At 41.9% G+C, this 27,975-nt stretch overlaps 1 protein-coding gene across 1 annotated transcript; it reads left to right on the forward strand.

The window, feature by feature from the left end:
- Positions 1 to 1,555: 1,555 nt before the first annotated feature.
- On the forward strand, positions 1,556 to 26,507 carry Lpl (lipoprotein lipase). The gene is made up of 10 exons (XM_042700136.1): positions 1,556 to 1,852; positions 10,390 to 10,550; positions 12,538 to 12,717; positions 14,653 to 14,764; positions 15,707 to 15,940; positions 17,042 to 17,284; positions 18,654 to 18,774; positions 20,082 to 20,264; positions 22,161 to 22,262; positions 24,629 to 26,507. Coding segments are annotated over exons 1-10 (1,425 nt in total). The 5' UTR covers positions 1,556 to 1,764; the 3' UTR covers positions 24,630 to 26,507.
- Positions 26,508 to 27,975: the final 1,468 nt, after the last annotated feature.

Consider the following 27,975-nt stretch of genomic DNA (forward strand, 5'->3'; position numbering starts at 1 on the left):
TTGCAGTACAAGACCATGCATGATGTGTGAATTGAACGCACTAACTTCAAGATAGAACTCTTCTACAGAATAGCAAGCTATATTTTAAGCATGATCAGCTTTTGTTCTTTTTTTTTTTTTTTAAGAACAACGCTAAAAGTGGGCCTAGATTACATTGCATACTCTTTTATACAAAATCTACAAATGTGTGTGTATGTGGAGAGAGAGACTGAGAGAGTGAGAGAGACTAAGAGAGAGAGAGAGAGAGAGAGAGAGGCAGAGCAAAGATAGACCAGTAAAGTCAGCCAATTGGAGGTTCAGACTTTATGTGTCACTATCTCAACAGTAAGAGGGATGGAAAGAGTACAAAGTTAGCTGACCTTCTGAGTTAATGTAAACCTTTCTCATTTAAAAAGACACTTGAAAATGTTCTAAGCAAACTGACAAATAAGAACAATATCGAGTGTGATCTTATTTGTTTTATTTTACATGCACTCCCCAATCGTCTTTTTAAAAGATTAATGATACATTTAAAATGTATCATTGATGGTTTTGACTACATATACAAGTTGTGAAATAAACCCAGTTTCAAAAATGTAATTATAGAACATTTTCATCAACTGCTCCCAATCTTTCTATTATTCCTTAGCCCATCTGCAGATTTGGAACAATACAATATTTATCTAATATAATATGTTGAGTTTTAAATTATTAGACCTTGATGTTCTGCCTTAAAAGGTGATACTTACCTTTTTTCCTTTTTCTTTTTCTTTCTTTTTTCCTGACTTTAGGCTTGAGCCTGGGCCTGAGCACTGTCCCTCAGCTATTTTGCTCAAGGGTGTGTCACACCTCTACTTCTGGCTTTTTCCATGCTTAACTGGAGTTAATTGGTTAACTAAGACTTTTCTGCCTGAGCTGCCTTTGAACTCTATCATCTTCAGACCTCATCCTCTTGAGTAGCTAGGATTACATGCACCAGCCACTAGTAGCCAGCCAATTCTTACATTTCTCCATGAATTTGAGGCTTGCATATAATTTGCATCAAAGAAAAACGAGAAGCGAGTTCGAGCGAGGGCGCTCCGTCACACATGCCAGTCCATATTGCCCATGTTAAAAGACCAGATTGTGCAAACAGGCTGCAGCAGCAGTATGTCCTTGGGTTTCACATCGATTTTTTTTGAGGGGGAGGGGTTACTGCAAGTTAAAGCATAGAACACATCAAACCAGGAGAGAGGATCCGCGCTGGCCAAACAGATCAAAACTTCCTGTCCTTGGAAGACTTGTTCTTGGTGAGTGTGTAACATAAAATCGATATGAAAGTGTGCTAGATTAGGGGGTCTGGGGGAGCAATCAGAAGCCTAAGAAAGTTCAAATTTTCCCTTCTGCCCTTTCCCCCGGTTCTAGCTGGCAGGGTTGATCCTCGTTACAGTTTGCCCAAATATTTGGAAGTGAAATTAGGGCCCTCCCCCCCCAACTTATGATTTTATAGCCAATGGGGGAGGAGGTTTATTTGCATATTTCCAGTCACAAAAGCAGCCGTGGAGGGGAAACCGTGTCAGACTCAATTCCGCCTCCTCCTCCTTCTCCTCCTCTTCTTTCCTCTCCTCCTCCACCGCTTCCTCCTCTTCCTCGGAGGAAATCTGCCACTTCGGCTGCCTTGCCCTCCCCTTTCAAGGAAGACCTGCCTGCTGCCCGGCGGCGCTCAGCTCAGCCCTCGCCGCCCGCCCGCAGCTCGGTCCGCGCGCTTCCGCGCTGTGCAGCTCCAGCCCGAGGACGCGCCGGGAGATGGGGAGCAGAGCGCTGTTCCTGGGGATCCTGAGCGTGTGTCTTCAGAGTCTGATCGCCCCCCGCGGAGGGGTGGCCGCCGCCGCCGGTATGTTCTGTGTGCAACCCCACTTCACCTGCAGCGGCCACTTCCAAGCGCTCCGAGGGAGGCCGGGGCGGGAGGTGGTTGGAAGTTGCTCGGGGCTGCCCAGCTCCCGTCTCGGGATGGGTCGGCCGGGGAGTGACCTGGGAGACGCGGGAAGCGAGTCTGCCTTCCCAGCTCGCCGCCCCGGCTCCGGTTTCCCGCTTTTTGTCCCTCTCCCCGTGTTCCACGCTGTCCCTAGCGCTTGGCTGCAGCCGAGTTCCCGGGCGCGCACGGGCTTCGCCCGGGAGAGGATTGGGGAGGTAACTCGGGGCACCAGTGAGGCTCCCACATGGGAGCCCGGGAGACGAAGGGACGGGGGCCAAGGTGACCCTGGCCTGGCGGAGACGAGGATCTGCTGCTAGGCTCGCCCTAGAACCCAGCGGCGCGCCGCGGGCGGGAGGTGGCCGCGTCTGGAGAAGCCGGCCGGGATGGGGAGGCGATGTCTGCCGGTTGGCTGCACCGGGCAGCGCTGGACGTGGGCCTGCTCTGGGCTGTGCGAGTGGGAATGGCCGTGGAAAGAGATGGGGCCCCCGGCGCGAAGGTCCAGCCTGCGTTAGGGCGCCGCGAGGCTCTCCGGAGTCCACGCTCGCGCACGCTTGGCTTTTCTCAGCGCCCTGAAAACATAACACGCGGCTGATCCACACCACCACCACCACCCCCAAAAAAGAGGGGCAGCAACTTGTAGGGACGGGGTGACCGCCGGTTTAGGGGTTGCAGACTCCTGCTCTTGGCCTGCAGTCCTGTCCTCAGAGTGGGGGTTCGCCCAGGGTGTCCAGCTGCAGGGCGCAGGAGGGGTTTTCGGGGCGGGGGGCGGGGCGCAGAAGGAAGGTTCCAGGCAGAACCACTGTCACTAGCCTTGGTGAAGGTGACTGAGGCCAGATGCAAATTCCTTCATTACAGAGAAGCCAAGAGCTGCCCATGATTGAGAGTTCATGTAACTTGAACCTAGGCTCAGTACCTTAAAAGACACTGAAACCACCCAAGCAAGTCCCAAAGGGGGCAACATTGACTCTCCTCTTGGATGGTTTTGGGGTAGTATCCCAAACTTGTGGTAAGGTTTGTCCTCAGAAGTTCCAGTCGGTCTGCGATGGCCAGCTTAAAGCTGTTTATCTTTCTATATTAAATTGTGTATAGGTTTGTTAGGTCAATAACAGAAGAGATTCCATCAAAGCAACAGTGGATTAGAAGACAAGTATCCTTTTAAAAAAATCAGTGAAGTGTGAGGACAGTGGCCAAAAAGCTCTTAGGAACATGCTCCAATTCTCCCCCCCCCCCCCCCCACCACACACACACTTGAACTCAGGGCTTGTGTTGGCACTTGGTTGGTGCTCTACCACTTGGCTCACCAAAGCTCCAATCTGGCTTTTTTTCCTTGGTTGACTGGACATGGAATCTCAGACTTTTCTACCCTGGCTGGCTTCAAATTGTGATCCTCAGATCTTAGCCTCTTGAGTAGCTAGGATGACAAGAGTCAACCATTGATACCCAGTCATGTCCAAATTCTTTTTTTTTTTCCAATCCCAGGGCTTGAACTCAGGGCCTGGGCACTGTCCCTGAGCCTCTCTGTGCTCAAGGCTAGCACTCTACCACTTAAGCCTCAATGCCACTTCTGGCTTTTTCTGTTTATGTGGGCTTCATGCATGCTAGGCAAGCACTCTACCACTGAGCCACCTTCCCAGCCCCCAAATTCTTATAAGGTGACTTCTACTGTAAAACACACACAGAAATGAATCTTTCACATTTTCAGCTTTTGCTGGGTTTCTGATTAGTGTCACCTCTGAGTTTAGCTTCCACTCTAAAATAAGGAGCTGAAAAGAATAATAGTTCTCTGCTTATACAGACACTTCAGACATTACATTACTTAACTAACTTGGCTTTTAACCATGCTTTTCTTGGCTGTAAAATATACTAGAGAGGATAACTTCTAAATAAACATGAAATGATCCACCCTCATCTTCTCCACTTTTGCTCTATGTACCCTTTACAGTATGTCTCTCCCACCACAACAACCTCACAGCCCTTTCTCCTCCAGACTAATTCATCCAGGAGTGAAGAATGCCAATGAAAAATGTGTCACTTGGGGGGAATGAGCCACAGTTCTTTTCTGAGCTCTGGGTTTACTTACTAATCACAGATTTTCTGGGAACAGGATGAAGGCATCAAGCATTGCCCTAGGGTTCTTTCTTCTTGGAACCCGTGCTTTTCCTACCTGGCCCTGATCAGGAAACTTGAAGAGCTAGGAGAGGAAGCCCATAGGGAATTTACTCAGTTCCACTGGCCACAGTAAATTTCCAGGCTAACTTCTGAGTGAAGCATGATTGGTGACAAGAGCAAACTAGCAAATGCCACCAGAGCGGAGCTTAGCTCGGGAGTGATTGATTAATAGCTGCATTGAAAGGTGGGTGTCATGTAGGGGGAAGAATTGCAATGGCAAATGTTCTCTTTCTTTCAAGCACTGTATTTTTAGTTCAGTCCTCTATGCTTGCTTTATTATGGAGGAGAAATTGGGTTATACAACTTGTTGCCTCTGTTATGTTAGCTTGTTAAAAAAAAAAGTCTCTCCAAACATGCCACATTCTGCTTTTCCCTTTTTCTCTGACCATCACTCGAGTCCATTTATTACTACCCATGTTGTATTGCCTTAAGTGCAGAGCTGTTCTGGCCATCAGTATAATTGATGACTGATGGCAGCTTTGGGTCACACACATCAGGGAGATTATTCAAGACATGGATGTCATTATTTATCAGGTCCGGATGGAGGTATCATTTGAATTTGCTCATGTATTCCAACTTAGATGGCAACAATAACAACAAAAACTATCATCAGTATAAAGTTTGGGCTAGTTCTATACACTAAATATGGTTTGTCACCACAGTGAACTAACACCTTTACAAAAGCTGAAGGCCTTGTTCATGTCTGAAGGGTCATCTGATAGGAATCAAGCTTACTCAAAGGCTAGGATTGTGAAGCTTACTGGGGGCAGTGTTTGTCCATTGTGAAGACAATGTGACTCCATATTGCTGACTTTGCAGTCATTTTGAGATTGTCTGAATGGAGTGACACCATTAAGGTGTTTTATAGATGCTAGATGATCTTAGGTGAATGTATGTGTATGTGTATGTATTTAAAGTTCTGTTGGAAATGTACCTAAATGCTTAAGCCTACTAAATTTATTCTTTTCTTCCTAGTCGATTCTCTTAGAATGATCAAATTCTATCCTAGGCAGTTGAATGATTTTAATGATTTCCTTTAAAGGAATAAAGAAAATGTCTCCAGCGCTAACTGGCAATGAATCACAAAGATGTTCCTGTTGGCATGACCACACTTGGTTAGACCAATCACTTTGTTCATGGCACACAAAGCTGTGTGTGTGTGTGTGTACACGCATGTGTGAGTACGTGTGAGTGCGTGTGTGTGTGTGTATGTGTGTGTGTGTGTTTCTTAGATGGACATATCTCATTTTATGCAACACCATACTAAATCAAATTAATTATGTATGTTCACAGAAGCTTCAAAATAGAGTGAAAAATCAACTCTAAGAGGGATTGAATGGATGTGAATCTAGTGCTCACATTCTAGATTATCTTTGAAATCAGAAATTTATTTTTGGAAAAAAATCAATTTACAAAGTTACAATTTATTTTATTTTATTTTTTTGTGAACATACTGTACAGAGGGGTTACAATTACATGGGCAAGATAATGAGTACATTTCTTATCAAGCATTGGAGCCTCCTTACAAAGTTACAATTTTTTAAAAAGAATGTTAACACTTCCACTTTTATTTTATTTATTTATTTTTAAAAAAAATTATATATATATATATATATATATATATATTTTTTTTTTTTTAAATTTGGTTGTGGGGCTTGAACTCTGGGCCTGGGTGCTATCCCTCAGCTCTTCAGCCCAAGGCAAGCACTCTACCACTGGAGCCACAGCACCACTTCCGGTTTTCTGAGTGGTTTATTGGAGATGAGAGTCACACGTACTTTCCTGCTGAGTCTGCTTTGAACAGCGATCCTCAGATCTCAGCCTCCTGAGTTGCTAGGATTGCAGGTGTGAGCCACGGGAGCCCAGCTAATGCTTCCATTTTAACTGAAAGAGTAGAGTCTACCCGTTAGCTAGCCTTCCCTCAAATAAAATAACTGTTAGTAAGACAATCATTGTTTTACATTGCGTTCACTTGAAACAATTGGCAAGTTCCACTTGCCATCTCTGTCAACAAGGAAAAAGTAATCTCAGATTCACCATGTAAGAATTTTGTGTTTCAAGTAAAAGAAGTCTGGTTTAGAATATGCCCACAGGATGATACTCAATGGAAATATTTGACACTCAATGGAAATAACCAGTCCAGAGGCCTCCTTTGGACAACAATGGCTTCCATTTGACGATGCTCAATGGTCTATTCAACACATCACTCCACCACTTTGTGACTTTTCTTTTTAGAAGTGTGGAAATTTCATCCTAGTTTTGGAGAAAATTCAACCAAAAGTATGGGTTAGTAAATACAGGGTTTCCTTTTACCACTCAATTAAAAAAGGTTTTTGTTTTTTTTTTAATCAAAGGGAAAAGTTAATTTGCTTGTCACATAAGCTAAAAACAGTATCTACATTGAGATACCAAAACAGATTTGCCAATCCAATCATATGACAATTCATTGCCAAATTGACCAATTTAGAAATTGAAAGGTTTTTTTTTTTGCATCCTACATTCTATACCACATCAATAATTATAACCATTCATCTTGGAGAACAAATGATTGATTAACCAAGTTCTTTAGGTGTGTGTGTGTGTGTGTGTGTGTGTGTGTGTGTGTGTGTTTAAGAAAGAGAAAAAGAGAGGAAATTCAAAGATATTATATTACAACTGAGTTCTTTCTATTGATAGTGTCTTCTATGTTAACTTATTCATTGAATAACTGTGATCTACCTTCAGAATGTTTCCTGCTAAATCCTAGGATGCTCAGGGCTTCTTTTTTTCTAACAACAATAATACCCCTTCTATAAGTATCTTACTTCTGTCTAAGTGCTTTGACATAGCTTAATTTCATTATCTGTGGTAAATTTCTTCTGTCTGTTTATACACTCAGATTTTAACCTATCCATTTAGAGACAGGAATGAAGATTACACAGTACAGAAATGCATTAACTTAAGGCTTATTAAGAACCCAAGAATCTCCTACCTTGGTGCTTAATGTGGACTGGTCAGCAGGGTGGTAATGTGCTATGTGAAAGACAAGAAGGGGCTCTTATGAAGGCAAACATCTTAAGTTCATTCCCTTCCTTCTTTATTCTAAAGTGTCCTTTGTTCCTTTGGGATTCAGTAAAAGTATTGCTGGGTAAGTGCGGAGTTGTCCTAGGAGCAGCCACTTCAGATCAGCTCATCCACATCTCAGGTGCAGCCCCAGTGTGTAATAACACCACTGAACTTACTGACGGACCCACATCTGGGTCTGCCTGGTCTAAGCCAGCTGTTCAAGGGATGATAGAGGTTTGAAAAAGCAAATAGATTGGTATTTAGGATGCTAAATTATCTCTGGGGAATTGCGACTACAGTCTGAAAAATTGAAAAGTTGAAAACTTGCTGTTATGCTGTTAGAACACACCAAAGAGAAGGAAAGATGGACTGAGTGGCAGAAACAAATAGGACTTCATATCTGACATGGTGGTAAAACTATCACATAGCCGAAAGAGTGACGCCATCTTTTTCTCAAAATGGGAAATGAAAAACCGTAGCCTTTGGAAGTGAAATGAAAGTTTGCACATGCAAATTTACATGACAAGGTATGGATTTACCATGGCCACAGACCCATTAGCCATGCCGGTTTCAGGAAACTGGTACTTGTCTGGCTGTCAGTGAGCCATGGTATAATCTGGTACAGAATCTATGGATAGAATAGGCTTTCTCACACAGAAATATACAAAGTTGGCCTAACTGATTTCAAAGCACATTCATGATCATTTCAAAACCCACAAGAAACACCAGGGCCATCAAGTAGGGTAAGTCCTGAGAAAATGGACCAAAAGTGAGTGTCATCTTAGGAGTTAGATAGGGCAGTGTTATTAAATGTCAACAGCCCAGTTGATGGTAAGGGAGATCCATTTGCCAGGTTGTTAGATCATCTTTGCTTTAAAAAGAAACTGATAATCAAACATGTTAAAAATATGATAAAGAGGAGATCTAAGCTATTTGAGATGGAGTGATGTGGGAACAGCAAAATTAATTTAGTTTTACATTTTCTAAAACACTTTCTAAAAATAAAAGAATTTCTAGGGCACTGAAAGCAGAATTTGATTAAAAATATGCAGTATTCTTTTTCATACATGAATAAAGTTAACATTGTTTTCTAGTTAGGGAAGAAAAAGGAGACCTGTATCTTCAAATAAGTTAAGGTAGAGCATATTCTTAGTGAATGGATGGTGTCAGTAAGAACAGTATATGGAGATATAAAGAGTTTTAAAGACCTATGCTTTAAGCTGTGTGTGGTGGAGCTCACCTGTAATTCCAGCACCCAGAGGCTGAGGCAGGAGGATCGGAGCTAGAGACCAGCTTGGAGTACATAGCAAGATTCTATCTTTTTCCCCCTCCCACACACCTTGCAAAAACTATCTCTGGTTTAGCATAAACTTTTATTTGAACATGATCATAAAGTATTTAGCAACTTTTCCAAAATTCACTTCTTTGGAATAAATGTAATCATTCATATATATATATATATATATATATATATATATTCTATATTTTAGGTAGTAGAAGTCCGTGTGTATGTATACCTATGTGATCAAATCATTGCATATGATGAATCTCTTAGGTAGTAACCACAGTATTGTGAAATGGATTTGGGGAAATAATTATTAAAAAGGAAAATTTCCTTACACAATTATATGATGAGAATCTGATTCTAGTACTTTTACTGTTATTAAGTTATTTGTATGTTTACTCTTGGCCTGACTTATCAATGCTATCTTGAAATTATATGGTTCAATATGCAATCTTTTTTTCCCACAGACTAATAAAGCAAGCATCATTTTCTGATTAAATAAATTAAGGCGGGGCATATTCTTAGTGAATGGATGAGTTGGAAGAACAGAGTAAATTGAGATTAAGGAATTAGAAGTATTCTTAACTGCATTAGTCTCTTAGAGAAGGCAAATATAAAAATTGTGCTATTGCTTTTATAGTAAACAGAGCTTCTTAAACTGTTTTTTTAACCTGATGAGAAATTACTAATTTTCCATGAGATAGGTTCCATTAACCTGTATTCCATGTTGGGAAAGGAATCTGGTTTTATTAGCAATATAGTTCACTTCAAATGGCCATTGTGATTAGTATATGTTGCCTGCAAATACCTGAAAAGTTTTTTCAGCATTTAGAGGTTCTCTGTCTGCCATTGGTCAGCTTGGTTTAAACTCTGAGAAAGCAAAGTTGTCCCCCACTATGATAGCTTTTCAGTAGTTTGTTTCTTTGACTTGGTGTGGGAGATTGTAATGTCACGAGTAGGAAAAGAACTATCTGGGGTTAAGTTCTAGGCATGGCTCATCCATAACCCATTCTTTCTGATTGATTTGCTGATAATGGGTTTCTCAAAATGTTTTGAGCACTGTATCCTGCCCTGGGAATTGGGACAGTTCCATGCCAAAGATTCCTCAGGCTCTCAACTTCTCTTCATTCCAATATCCTTTAAAATTTCTGCTAATGCTAAGGAAACAACTTTCCTCTCACACTTGCTTAATTGTATAACATTGATGGGAAACTTTTAAAATACGTTATTTATTGTAAAGATACTGTACAGAGGGGTTACAGTTATGTGAGTAAGGTAATGAGTATAGTTCCTATCAAGCATTGTTACCTCATCCTTTGTTTTCCCCCTACCATCCCTTCCCTCCCCATCTTCCCAACTCCTCCCTCCCTCCCCCTCACAAGTTCTAAAGTTTGTTTTCAACATAGTGTCTTGTACATATCATTGTTACAGTGGATCAACCTGTAATGATAGAAAACTTTTTAAAGGTCATCTGAAATGCTAAGAGGGTGAAAGCATAGTATTCAAAAGGATCTCTACAACCCAAGAGCCAGGAGCCAATATTCTCTAGGAAAACAAGATTTGAACTGGGTACCAGGAGACCAGGGTTCTCATTCTTTTCCCTTTCCACCATGGCAAAGTCACTTTAGTCTATTTTTCCAGAAAAGGCTGAATGTTCTATGGAACCGCCAAGTAATAGTTCACTTCTGTGGAACTGATGCATATGTATACACACCTAACTGGTAGGGAACCGAAACAAGTTGTCAGTCAGAGGAGAGAGAATGGGTTAAATTCCCAGTCAAAGCTGTCTCTGTCTGCTTCACGACTGCAGAAGCAGAGGTGTCAGTCATTTTCTCTCAACCCACATTGGGTGAGCAATGAGAATAGCATTGGCAGAAGCTGCTTATGAGCCCAGCAAAGAAAAACAAACAACCCTCCAGTTCAGCTCTGATGATCTTCTTTTGCCCTTTTCCTACAGGAGAAATAGATTTTGCGGACATTGAAAGTAAATTTGCTCTGAGGACCCCTGAGGATACGGCTGAAGACACCTGCCATCTCATTCCTGGAGTGACAGAATCTGTGGCTAACTGCCACTTCAACCACAGCAGCAAGACCTTCGTGGTGATTCATGGCTGGACGGTGAGATTGGCTCTGCAGAAAGGCATGGTTTGGGGATAGACCGTGCCCTAGGTAGTGGGGAGCCAGTGGGAGTCCTAGTCTTCTACTTGTTCTCTAAAGGCTTGGTAGTGAACATATGTGGCTTCCAATACCTTTCCTCAAAAGGTTTAAGCTTAATAATAGGAATAAACTAGATATCTCAGTTCTACTCCTGAGAGAATTATGTACCCAAAGAGTCTTTGTAGAAATGGTTTCTTCTCATACAAAAAGGCATGAGAAGTGGGCAACTTGAGGGGATGGGTGAGGTTGGGAGAGATGGAGGAGAAGGAGGATTAAGATGCAGTACTTATAAATTGGCATGTTGAATTGAGACTCCTTTGTGCAACTAGTTAGAGACAACGAAGAGGCAATGTACACATCAATGGACACATTAGTCATGTGTAGATTAAAATATATTTAAAACTCAATAACAAGAAAAAAGATGGCATGATCCACCCAGTATCCATCAGCAGTGGCAGCTGAGATCATTGGCTCTGAGATCCCATAAGCTCACGTGTGCTGTTCACACTCTGTGTTCTGGCACATGGAGTGCTGGCCAGGAGGCCTGAGTTTCCCTATCACCCAGGGCCCTTTGCTCTGCAATGATAACAAAGCCTGCCAACTATGGCTCACAGTCCTGGCTTATCTCAGAACTCAGTGGCCAGTTTTCTTGGACCATCTGGAACATGGGGCAGGGTGGGCACTGGCTTAGCAACATGTCTGACAACCAAAGACTTCTACTGTGATACTTCACAGAGGAACTGCAGAAGAAAACCCTAGAAGATGAGACTTTTTCTGTGTTGAGAAAAGTAGGTACTTGGACTCTTCACCTTTTTTGTTTGAGGTTACTTTCATCTATATTTTCTGTTGAATTGAAAAGAAAAAGATTAGCTGCTACTCTAATTATGGAGAGTATCTTGCCATTGTAGGAAAGTGAGTTTGCTTACCCTTTCCCAGGTTGCCTAACTGGGAACTACTGATAGTAAATACAGACTTAGAGCAAACACCTTGTTTGAGATAAGCTCCTGGGCCATTCAAGGACAGATGAAGGGAAGTGAGGACACTCTTCTGCCGGGCAGGGCAAGAACCCAAAGAATGCTTAGCATGTAGCATGCATATGGTCCCTCCCAGTACAGCTCAGACTCAGCTCCACTGGAACCTGCTGGGATTTACTTGTTTAAAAATAGCTGCCAATTCTTTACAAACTTTAATTTGTTCACACTAAACTTTTCTCTTTCAGAGTATAAATTGCTGAAGTTTAAGTGAATTTATAAAACATACTTCTTAAAAAAAATAAATGCCATGGGGCTGGGAAGGTGGCTCAGTGGTAGAGTGCTTGTCTAGCATGCATGAAGCCCTGGGTTCAATTCCTCAGGACCCCATGAACGGAAAAAGCTGGAAATGGCATTGTAACTCAAGTGGTAGAGTGCTATCTTTGAGCACAGAGAGGCTGAGGGACAAAGCCCAGGCCCTGAGTTCAAGCCCCAGGACTGACCCCCCCAAAAAATTCCAGGAAGCTAGAATATGTATTCGTTGAAGGGAGGGAGACAGATGAACGGAGAGAGGAAAGGGAGGGTGAATGGAGTCAACACATACAATGTGCATGTGTGAAAATGGAAGCAAGGAATGTAAGTGGATGGAGGGGGTTGCCGGAGAGGGGGGAGAACAATGAAAGGGGTGACCCTGATCAAGATATACAAGCTGACATGTTGAATTAAACCACTTTATACAACTAAAGATAATTTTAAAATATCACACACACACACAAACACACACACAGTACAATAAACTCCAGTCTGCCATTCTAAGACCAACCCGTCTCTCGAACCCATTCAGACCTGCCTGCTAAGAAGCAGACACAGGCGCCCAAACACCACCCTCCGAGGTCCAAGGGAGACTTTCTTGTGGAATGTAGGCATGTGGGGCCTTTCATATTTATTCTCACAGTGCCTATGTGTGCCCTCTTCAGGTGACTGGAATGTACGAGAGCTGGGTGCCAAAGCTTGTGGCCGCCCTGTACAAGCGTGAACCTGACTCTAATGTCATCGTGGTGGATTGGCTTCTGCGGGCCCAGCAACATTACCCAGTGTCTGCAGGCTACACCAAGCTGGTGGGCAGCGATGTGGCCAGGTTTATCAACTGGATGGAGGTAAGGCCAGAAGAAGGAGCCTAATATGTCCAGAATAGGGCTCTTGCCTAAAACGAGACAGGCGGCTGGCCTTTCTCCTGTCCCAGATATTTCCTGGGACAGCAATGTCTTCTGATTACACATGGGAATATTCTTTTTAGCCAAAAGGTGATTTAATGATCAGAATCATAAGACTATAAAGCCACTCTAGCGTCCCACCCTGCCCTGTCCTTGGATATTTTCAGTGGATAGATCTGCCAAGACCAAGAACAAAGTAGTCAGAACAAACAAAAGCCTGCTATTTCAGGACAAAGGGAAGAGGTCATGTCCAACCAAGTCCCTCCCCACCAGTTAGTTGGTCCATGGACATAGAATCCTTGATTTGCCCCCAGTCAGAATACCAGTCTCTTTGACCACCACCACCACCACCACCACCACCACCGCCAACAACAACAACAAAAGAAAACATGGATGTTATTCAGCTAGATGTGGTGCATGCCTGTAATCGTAGGAGGCGAACTCAGGAGGATTGTGAGTTTGAAGCTAGCTTAGACTACCTAGTAAGGCCTTACTTCAAACAAAAACAAACAAATAAAAACATTACCATGTTTATTTTTTACTGTAGCTCATGGATCTTTGTTGAGACACATGGCCCAATTTCCTGTTTGGGATGAGAGAGGAATGGATTGAGCCAGAAGGGCATTTACTGGGAAGGTTTATAAGATGTGAGGTGACAGAGGATCTAAGCCCTCTGACTTAGCTGCAGGTTTCCTACATTCAGGGGATGGCTGACTTCTTCAGGCCAGGCTCTGAGAATCACCTTTGAGAAATACCTTGAGGTTGGAAGGAAGCTAAAACTCTGACAGGGCTAAATTACTGAAACCAGATAGTTGTAGGTAAAAATAATAAGCTGTGTTTATCAGACTGAGCATGGAAAGACAAAAGTTCCTGGCTCTTTTGCTCATCTGGTAAGTGGGAAAATCAGGTTGTCTTCTTGGGCCTCGGGTGCCTTACCTGTTGAGTGAGACACCGGGACCATTTGTGACTCTGACGTCTTCCCAGTCTTGGGTTTTGTGATCACAAGTCATTGCCTGGCAAACAAAACCTTAGAGAATAAAGTAATATGCAGTACTTGGCTAGGGATAAAGTTTATGTTTGGGGGCTGGGAAGGTGGCTCAGTGGTAGAGCACTTGCCTTGCATGCCTGAGGCCCTGGGTTTGATTCCTCAGCACCACATAAGCAAAAAGAAAAAAAGCCAGAAGTGGTGCTGTGGCTCAAGTGGTAGAGCACTAGCCTTGACCTGAAGAGCTGAGGGACAGCGCCTAGGCCCAGAGTTCAGGCCCCATGACCGGACGCCTCCCCCCCCCAGCAAAAAAAAGTCTATGTTTGTATAGATACAGATACACATATACTATAGATGTAAGTATAATATATTTATTCCTGTATATATATATATATATAAATATATATATATATATATAAAATGCTGATTTATGTGCATACATTTCAGACATACCGAAAAACTTTCTGAGTTAAGCCTGCTGTTAAATTCTTACTAATAGAAGCGAGACATAATGATGTGCTCCTGTAATCAAAGATATTCAAGAGGCAGAGGTAGTAAGATCAAAGTCTGAGGCTGGCTCGGGGAAAAGTCATGAGACCTTATGTGAACAAACAAATAGCTAAAGCAAAAAAGGCTGGTATATGACTGAATGGTAGAATACTTCCCCAGCAAGAGCAAGGCACTGAATTCAAATCCTAGTATTACCAAAAAAAAAGAAGATAAAATCTTTACACTAGAGGATATACTTCTATCTCATATCTACAACACAAAATAAGTAAAATTCATCTGTAGTAAGGCTATATTTTGAAATTTATATTTATGGGTTTTTAAATTCCTTTTAGTTTTGATCTTTGTCAAAAAAAAATGACAAATCTTCTTTGTTTCTTCCAAAGGATGAATTTAACTACCCTGTAGACAATGTTCATCTCTTGGGCTACAGCCTTGGAGCCCATGCTGCTGGTATTGCAGGAAGTCTAACCAATAAGAAGGTCAACAGAATTACTGGTGAGAATTTGCTTTCATCTCTCCCATCAGAGTGTTAAGGTGGCTGCCATGCTGAAAGGGAATCATAGCGACGTGTTGGCTATTCACATGCATTGGCATTCTTTGGTGGCATGTGTTTGACACTGAGTATTTCATGAGTGGACTCTTACTCAGGAATGAGATTAAGTATGGATGCTTGCTCTCCTGAATTTACTGTCCATCTGTAGCCAGCCCAACCAATAGAACTTAGCAGAGATTAGCACAGAGGGTCCACACATTCCTCTGAGAAGTGTTTTCCTCCTCTCTGCTAAAGGCTTGGGAATGGATGGTATATATGATGATTATCTACTCTCACAGCAATAGCAGGAAGGAAAATGACAGAGGGCCAATTTCAAAGGGCATTTGGAAAGATGACAGTTATTGAAAGGGTGTTGATGGGGGGAGGGGAGGGTTAGATACACAGAGCGAGGAAGGAACCCACCACTGCTTAAAGGTTTCGTAGAGTCAAACATGACATGCAGTAGGATGCCAAGCCATGCTGAGTCACTTGTTGAAGGGTCTCAAATCTCAGTGATTCTTGTGGCATTTACCTGTAATGCTACCACTCTGAAGGGTGAGGCAGGAGGATTACAGATTTGAGGTTAAACACACACACACACACACACACACACACACACACATACACACACACACACACACACACACACACACACACACACACATACACACACACGGAAAGAGAGTGAGACAGAGACTCAATTTCCACTTGAGGAGAGCCAAGCCTACTTTCATCACCCTATCTTAGTAATTGAAAGACCCAATTCCTGTGGACTAGGAGCCAATAAGAATCTAAGTGGCTGCCAGTTACGTCCAAATGAGGGTCCACAGGATGCTAATGTGACTCCCGGGAACACTAAAAGTAATGGAGGTTGAAATGTCTTTGGGACATTTTTCTCCATCAAGGTCTGGATCCAGCAGGCCCTAACTTTGAGTACGCCGAAGCTCCCAGTCGTCTTTCTCCAGATGATGCGGATTTTGTAGATGTCCTGCACACGTTCACCAGAGGGTCGCCTGGACGAAGTATTGGGATCCAGAAACCAGTAGGTCATGTTGATATTTATCCTAATGGAGGCACTTTCCAGCCAGGATGTAACATTGGGGAAGCCATTCGCGTGATTACAGAGAGAGGCCTTGGAGGTAAGTATGACTTAGTAGTCAATTAAAAATGAGGGTTTTTTTTTTACTGTCTTGTTCACTAGCCTTAGCTTATATAATTTGCCAATATGTTTCTGAAGACTCCTACCTGTCTCAGATCACCTTAGAGCAAACTGGCCTTCCTATCTTTCTTTTGTTATATTGTGAATTACGTGAGATCTGCTTTTGCGGTTGCAAAAGGAAGTAAAGATGTGATTTAGGCAGGAAATCTCTGGCCACCATAAGAGCATCATAAAATGTCATCTGAATACTGTTGTTATAATTTGACTCATAGAGTGATATTGAGTTTTATGAAAGATGTTAACACTTCAAAATGTCTTTCCTTGGCTTTTCTAAGAGAGAGGCAAAAGATAAATCACGCTCTGTGGTAAATCTCCTCAATTTAATGGGAGAACAAAAAACAAGATTATCTTAATACTTCCTGTTAGCCTGTGGTGATTTGTGGCTTACTTTTAAGGGCCCTGTGCATACTTTATGGACATTGGGACCTGCCTTTGTTCACACACTAAGTGCTTTGTGTACATGTGCTAGAACACCTTGCATTATTACATTATTGCTTTTAATTAAAAATTATAAAAGCTTATGGGGATAAATATATTCTTATAACATTACTGACTGTCCCTGAGATTCATCTGATGTAAAAATCCTAAGTAGGGTACAACCCTCCATTATTCACAATATGCAAGATAAAATACTACTCATTTAATGTTTATCCCCTTTATGATGTGGTGTCTAGAAGTAGTATTAGACATTTTCAATATAAGAAAAGAATGTGATAATCTGGGGAGAATCAGCTACTACCTTGGATGTCTTTTATTATGGATTTATAATATTAATAAGTATTAAGCAGCAGAAAAACCAGAAGTTCCCTGTGAAATTGCAACTTGGACAAACTTGGAAGTAAGTGGGCAGGTGCTACCCAGAATGTCCCATAACACAGAGCCTACAATTACCAATGTGTAGCACCAGAATTTAGGGTCATTTGATTTTACCACTATGCCCATCTTGTTTTAGACATACAAAACAAAACATTCATTGTGGATTTCTGCAGACTTGAAATTCCCTGTGTGGCTCTTTCCCCAGATGTGGACCAGCTGGTGAAATGCTCCCATGAGCGCTCCATTCATCTTTTCATTGACTCCCTGTTGAATGAAGAAAACCCAAGTAAGGCTTACAGATGTAATTCCAAGGAAGCCTTTGAGAAAGGGCTCTGCCTGAGTTGCAGGAAGAACCGTTGCAACAATGTGGGCTATGAGATCAACAAGGTCAGAGCCAAAAGAAGCAGCAAGATGTACATGAAGACTCGTTCTCAGATGCCCTACAAAGGTAGGCTGAAGGCTGCTGTAGACAAAGAAAATCAATTGGTCTCATTTTTGTCATGCTTACTGCACTACATTGACTGATTCTTTCCATTGCAATAGAGTTAAAGAAGTAATCTAACCACCTTGTGCTTCAATTGATAATAATAATAATAATTGAATTGTAACTAATCCATTTCATAGATGCTCCCAGTTCCCATGAAGTAGAGACCCAGTGCCCAGCCTGAGGCTTCCGGCCCTGCTTGTCTCTCTCCTAGCCAGGGGTTTTAGTAGAGATGGGAGGAAAAACATGAAGGAGATGTAGACGTTCATGCTCCTGCCTCAGAGGCTCCCCCCACATCTGACTGCCTTAGGGAGTGGCTTGTAAGGCAATCCTTAGGGCCCCACTGTTGATGTTTCAACAGAATTGGTCTTGATGTGAGCCTCGCACACAGGGGGAATAAAGAGGCTGGGTCCAATCCTCTGACATGATGCTGAGTAGGGTTCATGGAAATATCAGTGAAATGAGAAGAAACATGGCTTCCACACAAGGATGTAGCCACAAATGCCAAGTGTGCTTGGCAGAAATGCTAAGGGACAGGCTGGCAAAGGCAAGTGGATCATGGAAAAAGACTCTCAGGGCTTTGATTTGTTCACGGTACTCCATCAAAGATGTCTACCTTCTAGGACTGCTAACTCAGATACATGTAGATTTCCCATGCACTGCACCTGTGTGGGTTTTTTTTTGTTGTTTGTTTGTTTTTTTTGTTTGTTTTGTTTTTGTTTTTGCTGGTGCTGAGGCTTGAACTCTGTGCCTGGGCTCTGTCCCTGACCCTCTTTGTACTCAAGACTAGCAGTCTACCACTTGAGATACAATACTACTTCTGGATTTTTCGGTGATTAACTGGAGAAAAGGGTCTCACAGATTTCCCTGCCCAGGCTGGCTTCAAACTGCGATCTCAGATTCTTAGCCTTCTGAGTAGCTAGGGTTACAGGCATGAGCCACTGGTGCTCAGCACACATGTGCTTTATTTTGAAAAGGAGTAGCATTCAAGGGTTACACTCTTGGGGGAGGGGGGAGGCTGGGAAGGGATGTGAAGGGTAAACAAAGGAGGAGGCTGCAATGCTTGGTAAGAAATGTACGCATTATCCTGCCCATGTGACTGTAACTCCTCTGTACAGTATGTTCACAAATAAAATTAAATGAAATTTAAAAAAAAAAAAAGGGTTACACTCTTAAGGTGTAAACACTGTCCAAGGGAAAGAAGTGTTTCCAAGCCACAAAGATGGCTCAACCTCCTGTCCACTTCCTGATCGGTGCCTAGTGCAATGTGCTCTGTGGGTCTGATTTGCCTGATTGTTCCTAAGCTCTGCTGTTGCAATTTCTGCCCTTACAGTCTTCCATTACCAAGTAAAGATTCACTTTTCTGGGACAGAAAGTGACACGCAGATCAACCAGCCCTTCGAGATCTCTCTTTATGGCACCGTGGCAGAGAGCGAGAACATTCCTTTCACTCTGTGAGTAGTCTCAGGACACTTCTCCAACCTGTGGCCTGACCACTGCTTCCCTGCTGATGCAGTCCTGGGTCTGAGAAACAGAATCAGAGTCTCAGCTAGAAAACACGCCCCACTCCTTCAAGAAATTAGAATTTCACAACTGAGAAAAGAGAAGTTCCAATTGCCAATTTAGTTTTATTTAAATTATTGATTATCCATTAATTATTAATTTATTAACCATATTTGTTTAATTCATTTATGCTTTATTTTCTTTGGTCATTTTGGGCCTGTTTGTTACTTTTATACAAAGAAACAAAATGAAGTTATTAAATTCCCTCCAAAGATTTGATATAATAGGCTCAAGTTGTAATTCAATGATGGAGTAATTCTGTTAGCATTTGTAAGACCCTGGATTCGGTTCCTAACATGGGAAAATTTTTTTAGGAAGATGTTGGGTTCAAGGGTAGCCTGCCCTCCATAGGTAGGAAGACCGTATCCCAAAATAAATAAATAAATAAATAAATAAATTTGACATGGAAGAAAACAAACAATAGTATCAGGAAACAATGTCCAAGTACCAACATAACAAATACAGTAATATAAGGGGAGAAAAATCACAAGACACAGCCTTACCCCTTACCTTTGATCAAAGAAATATGAAGTTAAGGAAATTTTATGATACCTTTAGTAATGCCTAAGTAAATATATCCTCTAAAACACCCATTGATTGTGAGGTGGTAAAGCAGGATACATTATTCATTTCTAGAACCTTCCAACTAAGGAAGGCAGTGAGGAAATAATTGTCCATAACTTCAAAATGTAACCACAAGGAATAGAATAGTCCTTTAAAGAAAGTACTTATCCTAAGTACTGAATTGTGGTTTAGCAAGTCAATTAAGTCAATTTGGCCTTTGAAGAACTATTACTACAGAAAACTAGGTAAAATATGGTAAAGAAAAATAAAAGATCTAACATGAAAGGAACAAAAAAGAGTAGGGTAGTGTGTACATAGTTTGGCTGTAATTTGGTAGAAATGAATTTGGTAGAAATAAATTCACGTATTAATGCATTACATACAAATAAATTTACATATCAATACATTAAAAGGAGTATATGAAGCTAAAGATTAGCTAATGGATGTTTCCCCTTTAAAATTGTATTGAGTATTTATAATTTATTAAATGCTATTGACATTCATTTAAGGTTTTCTGTTGGACATTTTTTACAGTTTAAAAATAGGGCCCAAACAATAAAGCTATTTCCACTGGGGGAGGAGAAAAAGCTGATTTCCAGAGCTAACTGAATGAATGTGTTGATACTTTATTCAGGCCAGAGGTCTCCACAAATAAGACGTATTCCTTCCTGATTTACACGGAGGTTGACATTGGAGAGCTGCTAATGATGAAGCTGAAATGGAAGAGCGATTCTTACTTCAGTTGGTCTGACTGGTGGAGGAGCCCTGGCTTTGCCATTGAGAAGATCAGAGTAAAAGCAGGAGAGACACAGAAAAAGTAATTAAGTTGAATTCTTTTCATCACTTCAGATTCACCCCAACAGCATTACACAGGGATAGTATTTCAAGGGCCTTCCATGTGCAGTGTCAGCTTATCAGCCCTCTCTCCAGTACTCTGTGGCTTAGATTATTATACCTAGAATGGTTTGGGGATATTTGCTATCATCATACTGAAGAAATAATGTAGGTAGAATATCCTTGTGGGAGAAGACACAGCCATTGAGGCTTTGTGGGTATGTGTCCATAGAGTCTGATGTTAATTTTAAACAGGTGTTGTGGTGTGCCTGCATTTGAGCTGCAGCCCTTCACAAGAGTGATATCAAGTGTAAGGTCTCTGACATCATGTTGGTGCTCAAAAAGATTTGAATTTTGGAGTACTTTGGGTTTTAGATTTTTCAGTTAGGGAAAGAAGTATGTTGATGTAAGGAATATGCAAGGTCTGAATATGTCCCAGTAATTTGGAATGAGAGAGGATTAGAAGCCCAGAAGCTCAGTATTCACATTTAGCACTATTTTTTTTTAAATTCTTTTTTTTTTTGGGTCTGGTCGTGGGGCCTGAACTCTGGGCCTGGGCGCTGTCCCTCAGCTCTTCAGCTCAAGGCTGGCACGCTACCACTTGAGCCATAGCACCACTTCCGGCTTTTTTTTTCTGCTTATGTGGTGCTGAGGAATCGAACCCAGGGCCTCATGCATGCAAGGCATGCCCTCTACCACTGAGCCACCTTCTCAGCCCCTCTTTTAAAATTCTAATTCTACTACCACCACCACCACCACCACTACTATCTTTAAGTAGTTGTATAAAGGAGTTGCCATTTAACAAAGCAGTTTTGAGTATATATTGATCAATGATACCCCTTTCAACATTCTCCGACCCATCCCTTCCCTCATTCTTCTTAATTTTGTAGGATATACATTGGATTCTTGTCTGCATTTTCCCTCTCTTCTCCTTTTCAAATGTCTGCTCCTTACCCCCTTGAGTATCTGGTTCCTGGTGTTTTATTTTGCTAAACTTGATTTTGGCTTCTTCTTTTTTTTTTTTTTTTTGGGTCCAGTCGTGGGGCCTGAACTCTGGATCTGGGAGCTGTCCCTCAGCTCTTCAGCTCAAGGCTAGTGCTCTACCACTTGAGCCACAGCGCCACTTCCGGCTTTTTTTTTCTGCTTATGTGGTGCTGAGGAATTGAACCCAGGGCCTCAAGCATGCAAGGCGAGCGCTCTACCACTGAGCCACCTTCCCAGTCCCTTGATTTTGGCTTCTTAAGATAGCACTATTTTTTGCTTACATAAAACAATTATGTCTAACATTCAAAGTCTAAAAACAAACCTGGCTAAGACGAGTTACATTCCAAGATAATCTCATCCTCTTTCCTCAGGCATATCCCACATGCATCTACAAAACAAATTGTATATAAAAACAACTGAACAAAACAAACAAACAAACAAACAGCTTTTTTTGGGGGTTGGGGATTTAGCTCAGTGGAAGTGCACTTGCCTGACAAGTGCAAGGTTCTGAGTTCAGTCCTCAGCTCTGAGAAAAACAAAACAACTTTTGGATGGAAAAACTATATAGAACCTGTTTCCTACAAGACTTATTAACAGCTGACTCTCCAGTTCCCTAATGCTGAGACTAAGAGGTGTGGACATTGGTCTTATGTTATCTCTTAGAGAAAAATCTTGTGATTTTAAAGCTGCCCCGAGCTGTTTATAAGCCTATCTAGATTAATTAGCTTGTGTGAGTTAGGCCTCCAGAGTGAAATGTGACCTGAATGGTGTATTGACTAGAAATCTCAGCACAAGTAACCAGAATGATTATTCAGGATTTCAGCAGCCTGACATTTTGTTGAATAGTCTTTTTGATTTCTCCAGGTGGTATATTCACATCCAATTTCTTCCACAGGGTGATCTTCTGTTCCAGAGAGAAGGTGTCTCAGTTGCAGAAAGGAAAGGGCTCTGCAGTGTTTGTGAAATGCCATGACAAGTCTCTAAAAAAGTCTGGCTGGTGAGCATCTTGGACAAAACTTTCTGAGCATCCATGAGAAGCATTGCTCCTTATCCCATAGCTACTAACTGGTACCATTCTTTGAACAGAACCTTCAGGCCATCTTTCTCAGTACTTTTGCTTATGTATCAAAGGGGTCCACATGCTTTGTATAGTGGTTATTTTTCTTTTTCTCAGTCATGACTGTCATTCAGGGTAGGTACACAATTTAGAATTTACTGTAGCTGTTCACAGCTACCACCCAACTCCTCCACTTCTGCATTTCCTGATGCTGCACTTTTGCTACCTTTATTGATACTGACTGCAGAGTATGTGGCTCAGGCTTAGCCCTGGCCAGCATGCCTGTGGGTGCCGCTCTTCCAAGCATATATCTAGGGATAAAAATGGCTCCTATGGTAGTTGGGTGCCAGCGGCTTCTGCCTGTAATCCTAGGTGCTCAGGAGGCTGAGAGCTAATGATTATGGCTCAAAGCCAGCCCAGGAAGGAAAGTTCATGAGACCTGTATCTCCAGTTCCACCAAAAAGGCACAAGCTGTGGTTAAAGTGGTAAACCAGAGCAACAAAGCTCAGGGACAGTATCCAGGCCCTGAGTTCAAGCCCCAGAACTAGTGCATTTGCTTATAAGCATGTGTGCTCTCTCTCTGTCTCTCTCTGTCTCTCTGTCTCTCTCTGTGTGTCTCTCTCTTTCGCTGTCTCTCTCTCTTCCCCTTCCCTCTCTTCTTCCATCCCTCCCTCCCTCCTTCTCTCTCTCTCTCTCTCTCTCATACACACACATACACCCACAAGTCTCATGGCATCAGCTGTAGTCATAGAGTCTGAATTTTCCAATGCCACAAGACTCCAGTACACAGAACCAGAGGGGCACAAGGCACACACCTCAGAACCTTGGGGATGGGGAGCGGATGGACAGAGTGTGGGAAACTGCTCTCCTTTCTATCTCAAAACAACTGCTGGCTCGTTCCTACTTGACCTTTAAGGCTAATCCACATGGCAGCTGTCAGCGGAATCTTTCCAGAACGTCAGTGCTAAGTGGAGACCAAGCATGTGACCTTCCCCTCTCCTCTCCTGAGTCCTCAAGACATGTCATTTTCATTCCTGAAGGCCCTCCAGATCCAAGGGCTAATGGGTTACACATATAAAGGGGAGAAAGATCCTTCCATACAAAATAGTGACTCAAGCCTGTACTGGTGGCTCACACCTGCAATCCTAGCTACTCAGGAGGCTAAGAGCTGAGCCAGCCCAGGCAGAAAAGTCCATGAGACTCTTATCTTCAGCCAACTACTCAGAATAAGCTGGAAGTGGTGCTGTGGCTCAAGTGGTAGAGTGCTAGCCTTGAGCATAAAGAGGCTCAGGGACAGCCAGCACCCAGGCCCTGAGTTCAAGCCTCATGCCAACCAACCAACCAAACAAACAAATAAATAAAAGGCAGTGACCCAAGAAACAGTGACAAAAGGCTGGTCCCAGCATCACCTGCAAATAGAAAAAGCAATTGCTTCTTCTAGATTACATATGGGGAAAAGGACACAATAAGAATTACCTCCTCAGAACATGATATATTAAAGACCTTATGTGGAACTTCTCTTATTTGAAATCTCTATTTGATATCTAATTTGTACATATTCACAATAAGTTGACCAGAGAAAATAGACAAAAAATGTCATTTAATTGGGTGGGGGAAGGGGGGAGGCTGGGAAGGGAGGTGAAGGATAAACAAAGGAGGAGGCTGCAATGCTTGGTAAGAAATGTATGCATTATCCTGCCCATGTAATTGTAACCCCTCTGTACAGTATGTTCTCAAATAAAATTAAATTAAATTTAAAAAAATGTCATTTAAGTGGGCTGGGAAGGTGGCTCAGTGGTAGAGTGCTTGCCTTGCATGCATGAGGCCCTGGGTTCGATTCCTCAGCACCACATAAGCAAAAAGGAAAAAGCCGGAAGTGGTGCTGTGGCTCAAGTGGTAGAGCGCTAGCCTTGAGCTGAAGAGCTGAGGGACAGCGCCCAGGCCCAGAGTTCAGGCCCCACGACCGGACCCAAAAAAAAAAAAATGTCATTTAAGACTCTATCACCCATGGGCACCTCCAATTAACAGTTTGATTTGTATCCTTTCATATTTTGTAAGATATAAGATTTATCTTTTATTTGGATCAAATTATGGAACTCAAGGTATGGCTCAAGTGATACAGTGCTGGAGTCTACATTTCCCTGTTTATTCTCACAGGCTTTGTTCTGAATTTCCAGATTAATATTTTTTTATCATCTTAACAATGATGAAGATAAGAGGAGCCATGAGTGTGGGAGGATTTTCTAAAATACTAAGAAGAGATAATAAATTGTCCTTTTTTTTCTTGTTGTTTTTTCTTCCCTCAGATACTGGGTAAATGTTCAGAAAGAAGAACCGTTCAAGAGTTCTGTAAAGAATGGAGTCAACCAAGTCAATTTAACAAAAGATGCCCTGTGCTTTGAGTATTTAAAAGTAGATTCTCCTGAGTATTACTCAAAGCTCCATCCCAATTCATTAAATTAAGAGACAGTCTCGAATGCTAAAAAGCGGCTAATTGAAGATGAGGAGCCTAGTGGCCAAACAACATAATCTCCAGCATCACAGACAGCAGATCTGAGACGCACTGCATTTGTTTTTTGTTTTGTCCTTTGAGAAAGAAAAGATTGCTGGTGCCCATAGTAAAATAAGGCTCTTTCAGGTGGTATGTTTGGATATTGTCTAGAATTAATTAGAATCTCACAGTGTAATTAGAATTTGGGAGTTTGTGGGAGATGGGGGGATAAAAGCCTTCTGAAATATTGCTTCAAGTTTGAATATTGGAAATTGTTTTCTGTGGTGTGAGTCAGGTGCGTTTATTTATCAGGCAAAACACCTGATCTTTCTGAATAGTTCTCTCGACATTGAGATATGGTTCGGCAATTAACTGGGGACATGTGCCTTGGAGATTGGGTGAGAACATGGAACTGATCAAGTTCCACTGTTGGCTTACGCCATGGTCATGTTACAAGAGGAAAGCAGTACAAAACTGAGATCAAGTGCTTCTTCATAGACTTGATATTTTAGTCTTTAATCTCTCTCCCTCATTTCCCCCCTCCTTTGTCTTACTATTATATTTTAACTGTGTTCACAAGGTAGATGTTGAAAGGGAGCCTGTAACTCTCAGCTGGCACCTAGTTTGAATGGTGCAGAGAAGAAAAGAATACCCTAACTTCATTATCAGATTTCTTTCATTGTTTTCATCTATTTGGAATGATCGCTCTTCAGTTTTAGCTTGGTTACATCTCAGTAATAGTTAGAGAATGTGTTCAAGTTCAAATTTTGCATTGTGTGCTACAAATTTAAATGAGAACCACTTTGCTAAGTCAAAAAGTAGGCTCATTATTGTACACTAACACATAAGCAGTCTTATAAACCACTGTAGCCACAGGAAGTGCCAGGAGAGTTGTCATTTTTTAACAACTAATCAAGAGTGAATGAGCACTTATTTATAAACTAGAGCTCATATTTTCAGAATGCTTTTTCCTATATATTAATATAAAATAATCAAGAAACCAAGTTATCTCAGAAGCTAGAGCTGGGAGCCCAAACTATGAATGTGTGCAGGAGTCTGGACATTTACTTACCTGCAAAGCTCCACATGTATACTTGTCAATCATTATTTGGAAGGTAAACAATCAAGATGCGAATTGGAACGTATCAGAGTAGCAGTAGCTCCCGACACACTGGAATGTCAACTCTTCGATGGAGAAAGATGACTGTGTCTGTATAATATTGGACAAATGTTGTCATTGACTCTATCAGTCTTGGAATGCATTCTAACAATAAAATGATGTATGATAATGTCACTCGCATCCCCTTTATTGCTAATTCATTGATTTTGTGGATTCAGGTTTTAATTCAGGGTGCATCAACTTAAAAGATTTAACAAAACCTGGCACTGGGATCTCTGACTTCTAAAGACTCTGCTATACATATCAGTGATGCTTTGGCTTTAATATTTATTAGCTGTAAATATATGTGTGGCTGGGTGTGTAAGAGAGCTTGTATATCTTGGAAAGGTTGTTTTTGGTTACCTGCATTTATAGTTGTGTGGTGCTTTGTACATATTTTCTTTTTAGTGACGGTCTCCCTGACAACTTATTCTTAAATAATATGATGAAATTGGCTTAAAAATGAAAGAAACTGACTTAATTATGTGAAGAAATGGAATCTACTTTTAATAAAATTGACAAAAGTTTATTACAATACCAAGTAATTATTTTGTATCATTTCAGCCCTTCTCAAAAAAAAGTAAATTTATTCTTAGGTCAGATTCATTTAGCAAAGTTTGAGTAACCATTGTTCTTGGTCAGGATAGTACTTCCAAGAATGACAGTATGCATGTGTTGTGCTGACATTTGTCTAAGGCTCTACAAAGTCTTAGCGGTCTGTTAACTACGGAGGGAAATAATACAGAACATATTTCAAAATAGAATTTTCCTTGCCTCCAGTATGCTGTTTCAACAATAAGGTATTATATATAAATGCAAAATATCATTTTCTAGGACACATTTCATATACAAACATATCACAATAAGTTGACCATGAGAGGCTATGCATCTGTGTCATCTTCTCCTCTGTGACTAGTGGCTCAGTACACCTGGTGTCCAGGCATCTCAGTAAGTCCACTCTGTAGGTGCTGATGAATGTATCGCAGTATCTTTCATTCTTACAATGTTGTAGACACTGAAGAATTTCCTGTCTGGGAACTAAACATGGCTGCTCACAGTCTGCTATCAGGTTTCTTCAATGGCTCCTGTGTTTTGCTCCTCAAACCTTTATGCAGTTCACGAATGTACATTGATCCATGAGAACAATAGCACAGAGTATAAGCCATGATATCTTATACCCCAAATGAAGAACTTCAGCTTCCACTGTGGCTCCTCTCCTCTCTTGTTTTGTCTGTCAGGGGTCCATGCCCTGGGGAAGGCCATGTGACTAATTCTATAGACAACTCTCCGTGATGCAGAACTGAGGCCTCTAGCTCACCTTAGCCCCATGAATGAACTGAACGGTACCCAATCCAGTCAAGCTTGGAGAAGAGAAGCCAGGCCAACAGCTTGGCTATAACTTTGAGAGATACCCTGACCCACTTCAGCACTTCCAGATTCTTTGCCCACAGAAATGGAAATAACAAACGTTGATTTCTTAACCTGCCAAATGTTGGGTTAATTTGTTAGGCAGCCATAGATAAGGCACCTAAATCCTCAATTATTTCTTAGGAACAAAACATTTAGACAATCATATTTTGGACAAGTGTGGTGGCACACACCTGAGATCCCAACACTGAAGAGACTAAAGCTGGAGGATTGGGAATCAAGGCCAGCCTAGAAGAAATAGAAGGCAGTGGACCATAATGGATAATCAGCTCAGTGGTCTTTATGCTTGTAACTGAAGTGGAGAGATCAGGTCTGGCTAGCACTATCTTGACCACATGGTAGATGATAGGGTCTGGCATCTTGTCTTCATGGTGGCAGAAGGTGAAGCCCTTCCCTCCCTGCCCCCAGGTGATGGGCATGCCTGAATCCCTGGAGGCAGGGGCGGGGACTTGGATGATAGGTTACTAAACCTGCCAGTCCAGTGCTTGAGACCTCTGGCCCTTACCCTATTTAGGCCCAGACCAGCTCAGGCACTAGTAAGCCAAGGCACGTGTCCTTCCATGTTAGTGTCCTGT

This window comes from Dipodomys spectabilis, unplaced genomic scaffold (genome assembly GCF_019054845.1).
Source record: "Dipodomys spectabilis isolate Male_0828 unplaced genomic scaffold, ASM1905484v1 ptg000009l, whole genome shotgun sequence".
Taxonomy (NCBI): domain Eukaryota; kingdom Metazoa; phylum Chordata; class Mammalia; order Rodentia; family Heteromyidae; genus Dipodomys; species Dipodomys spectabilis.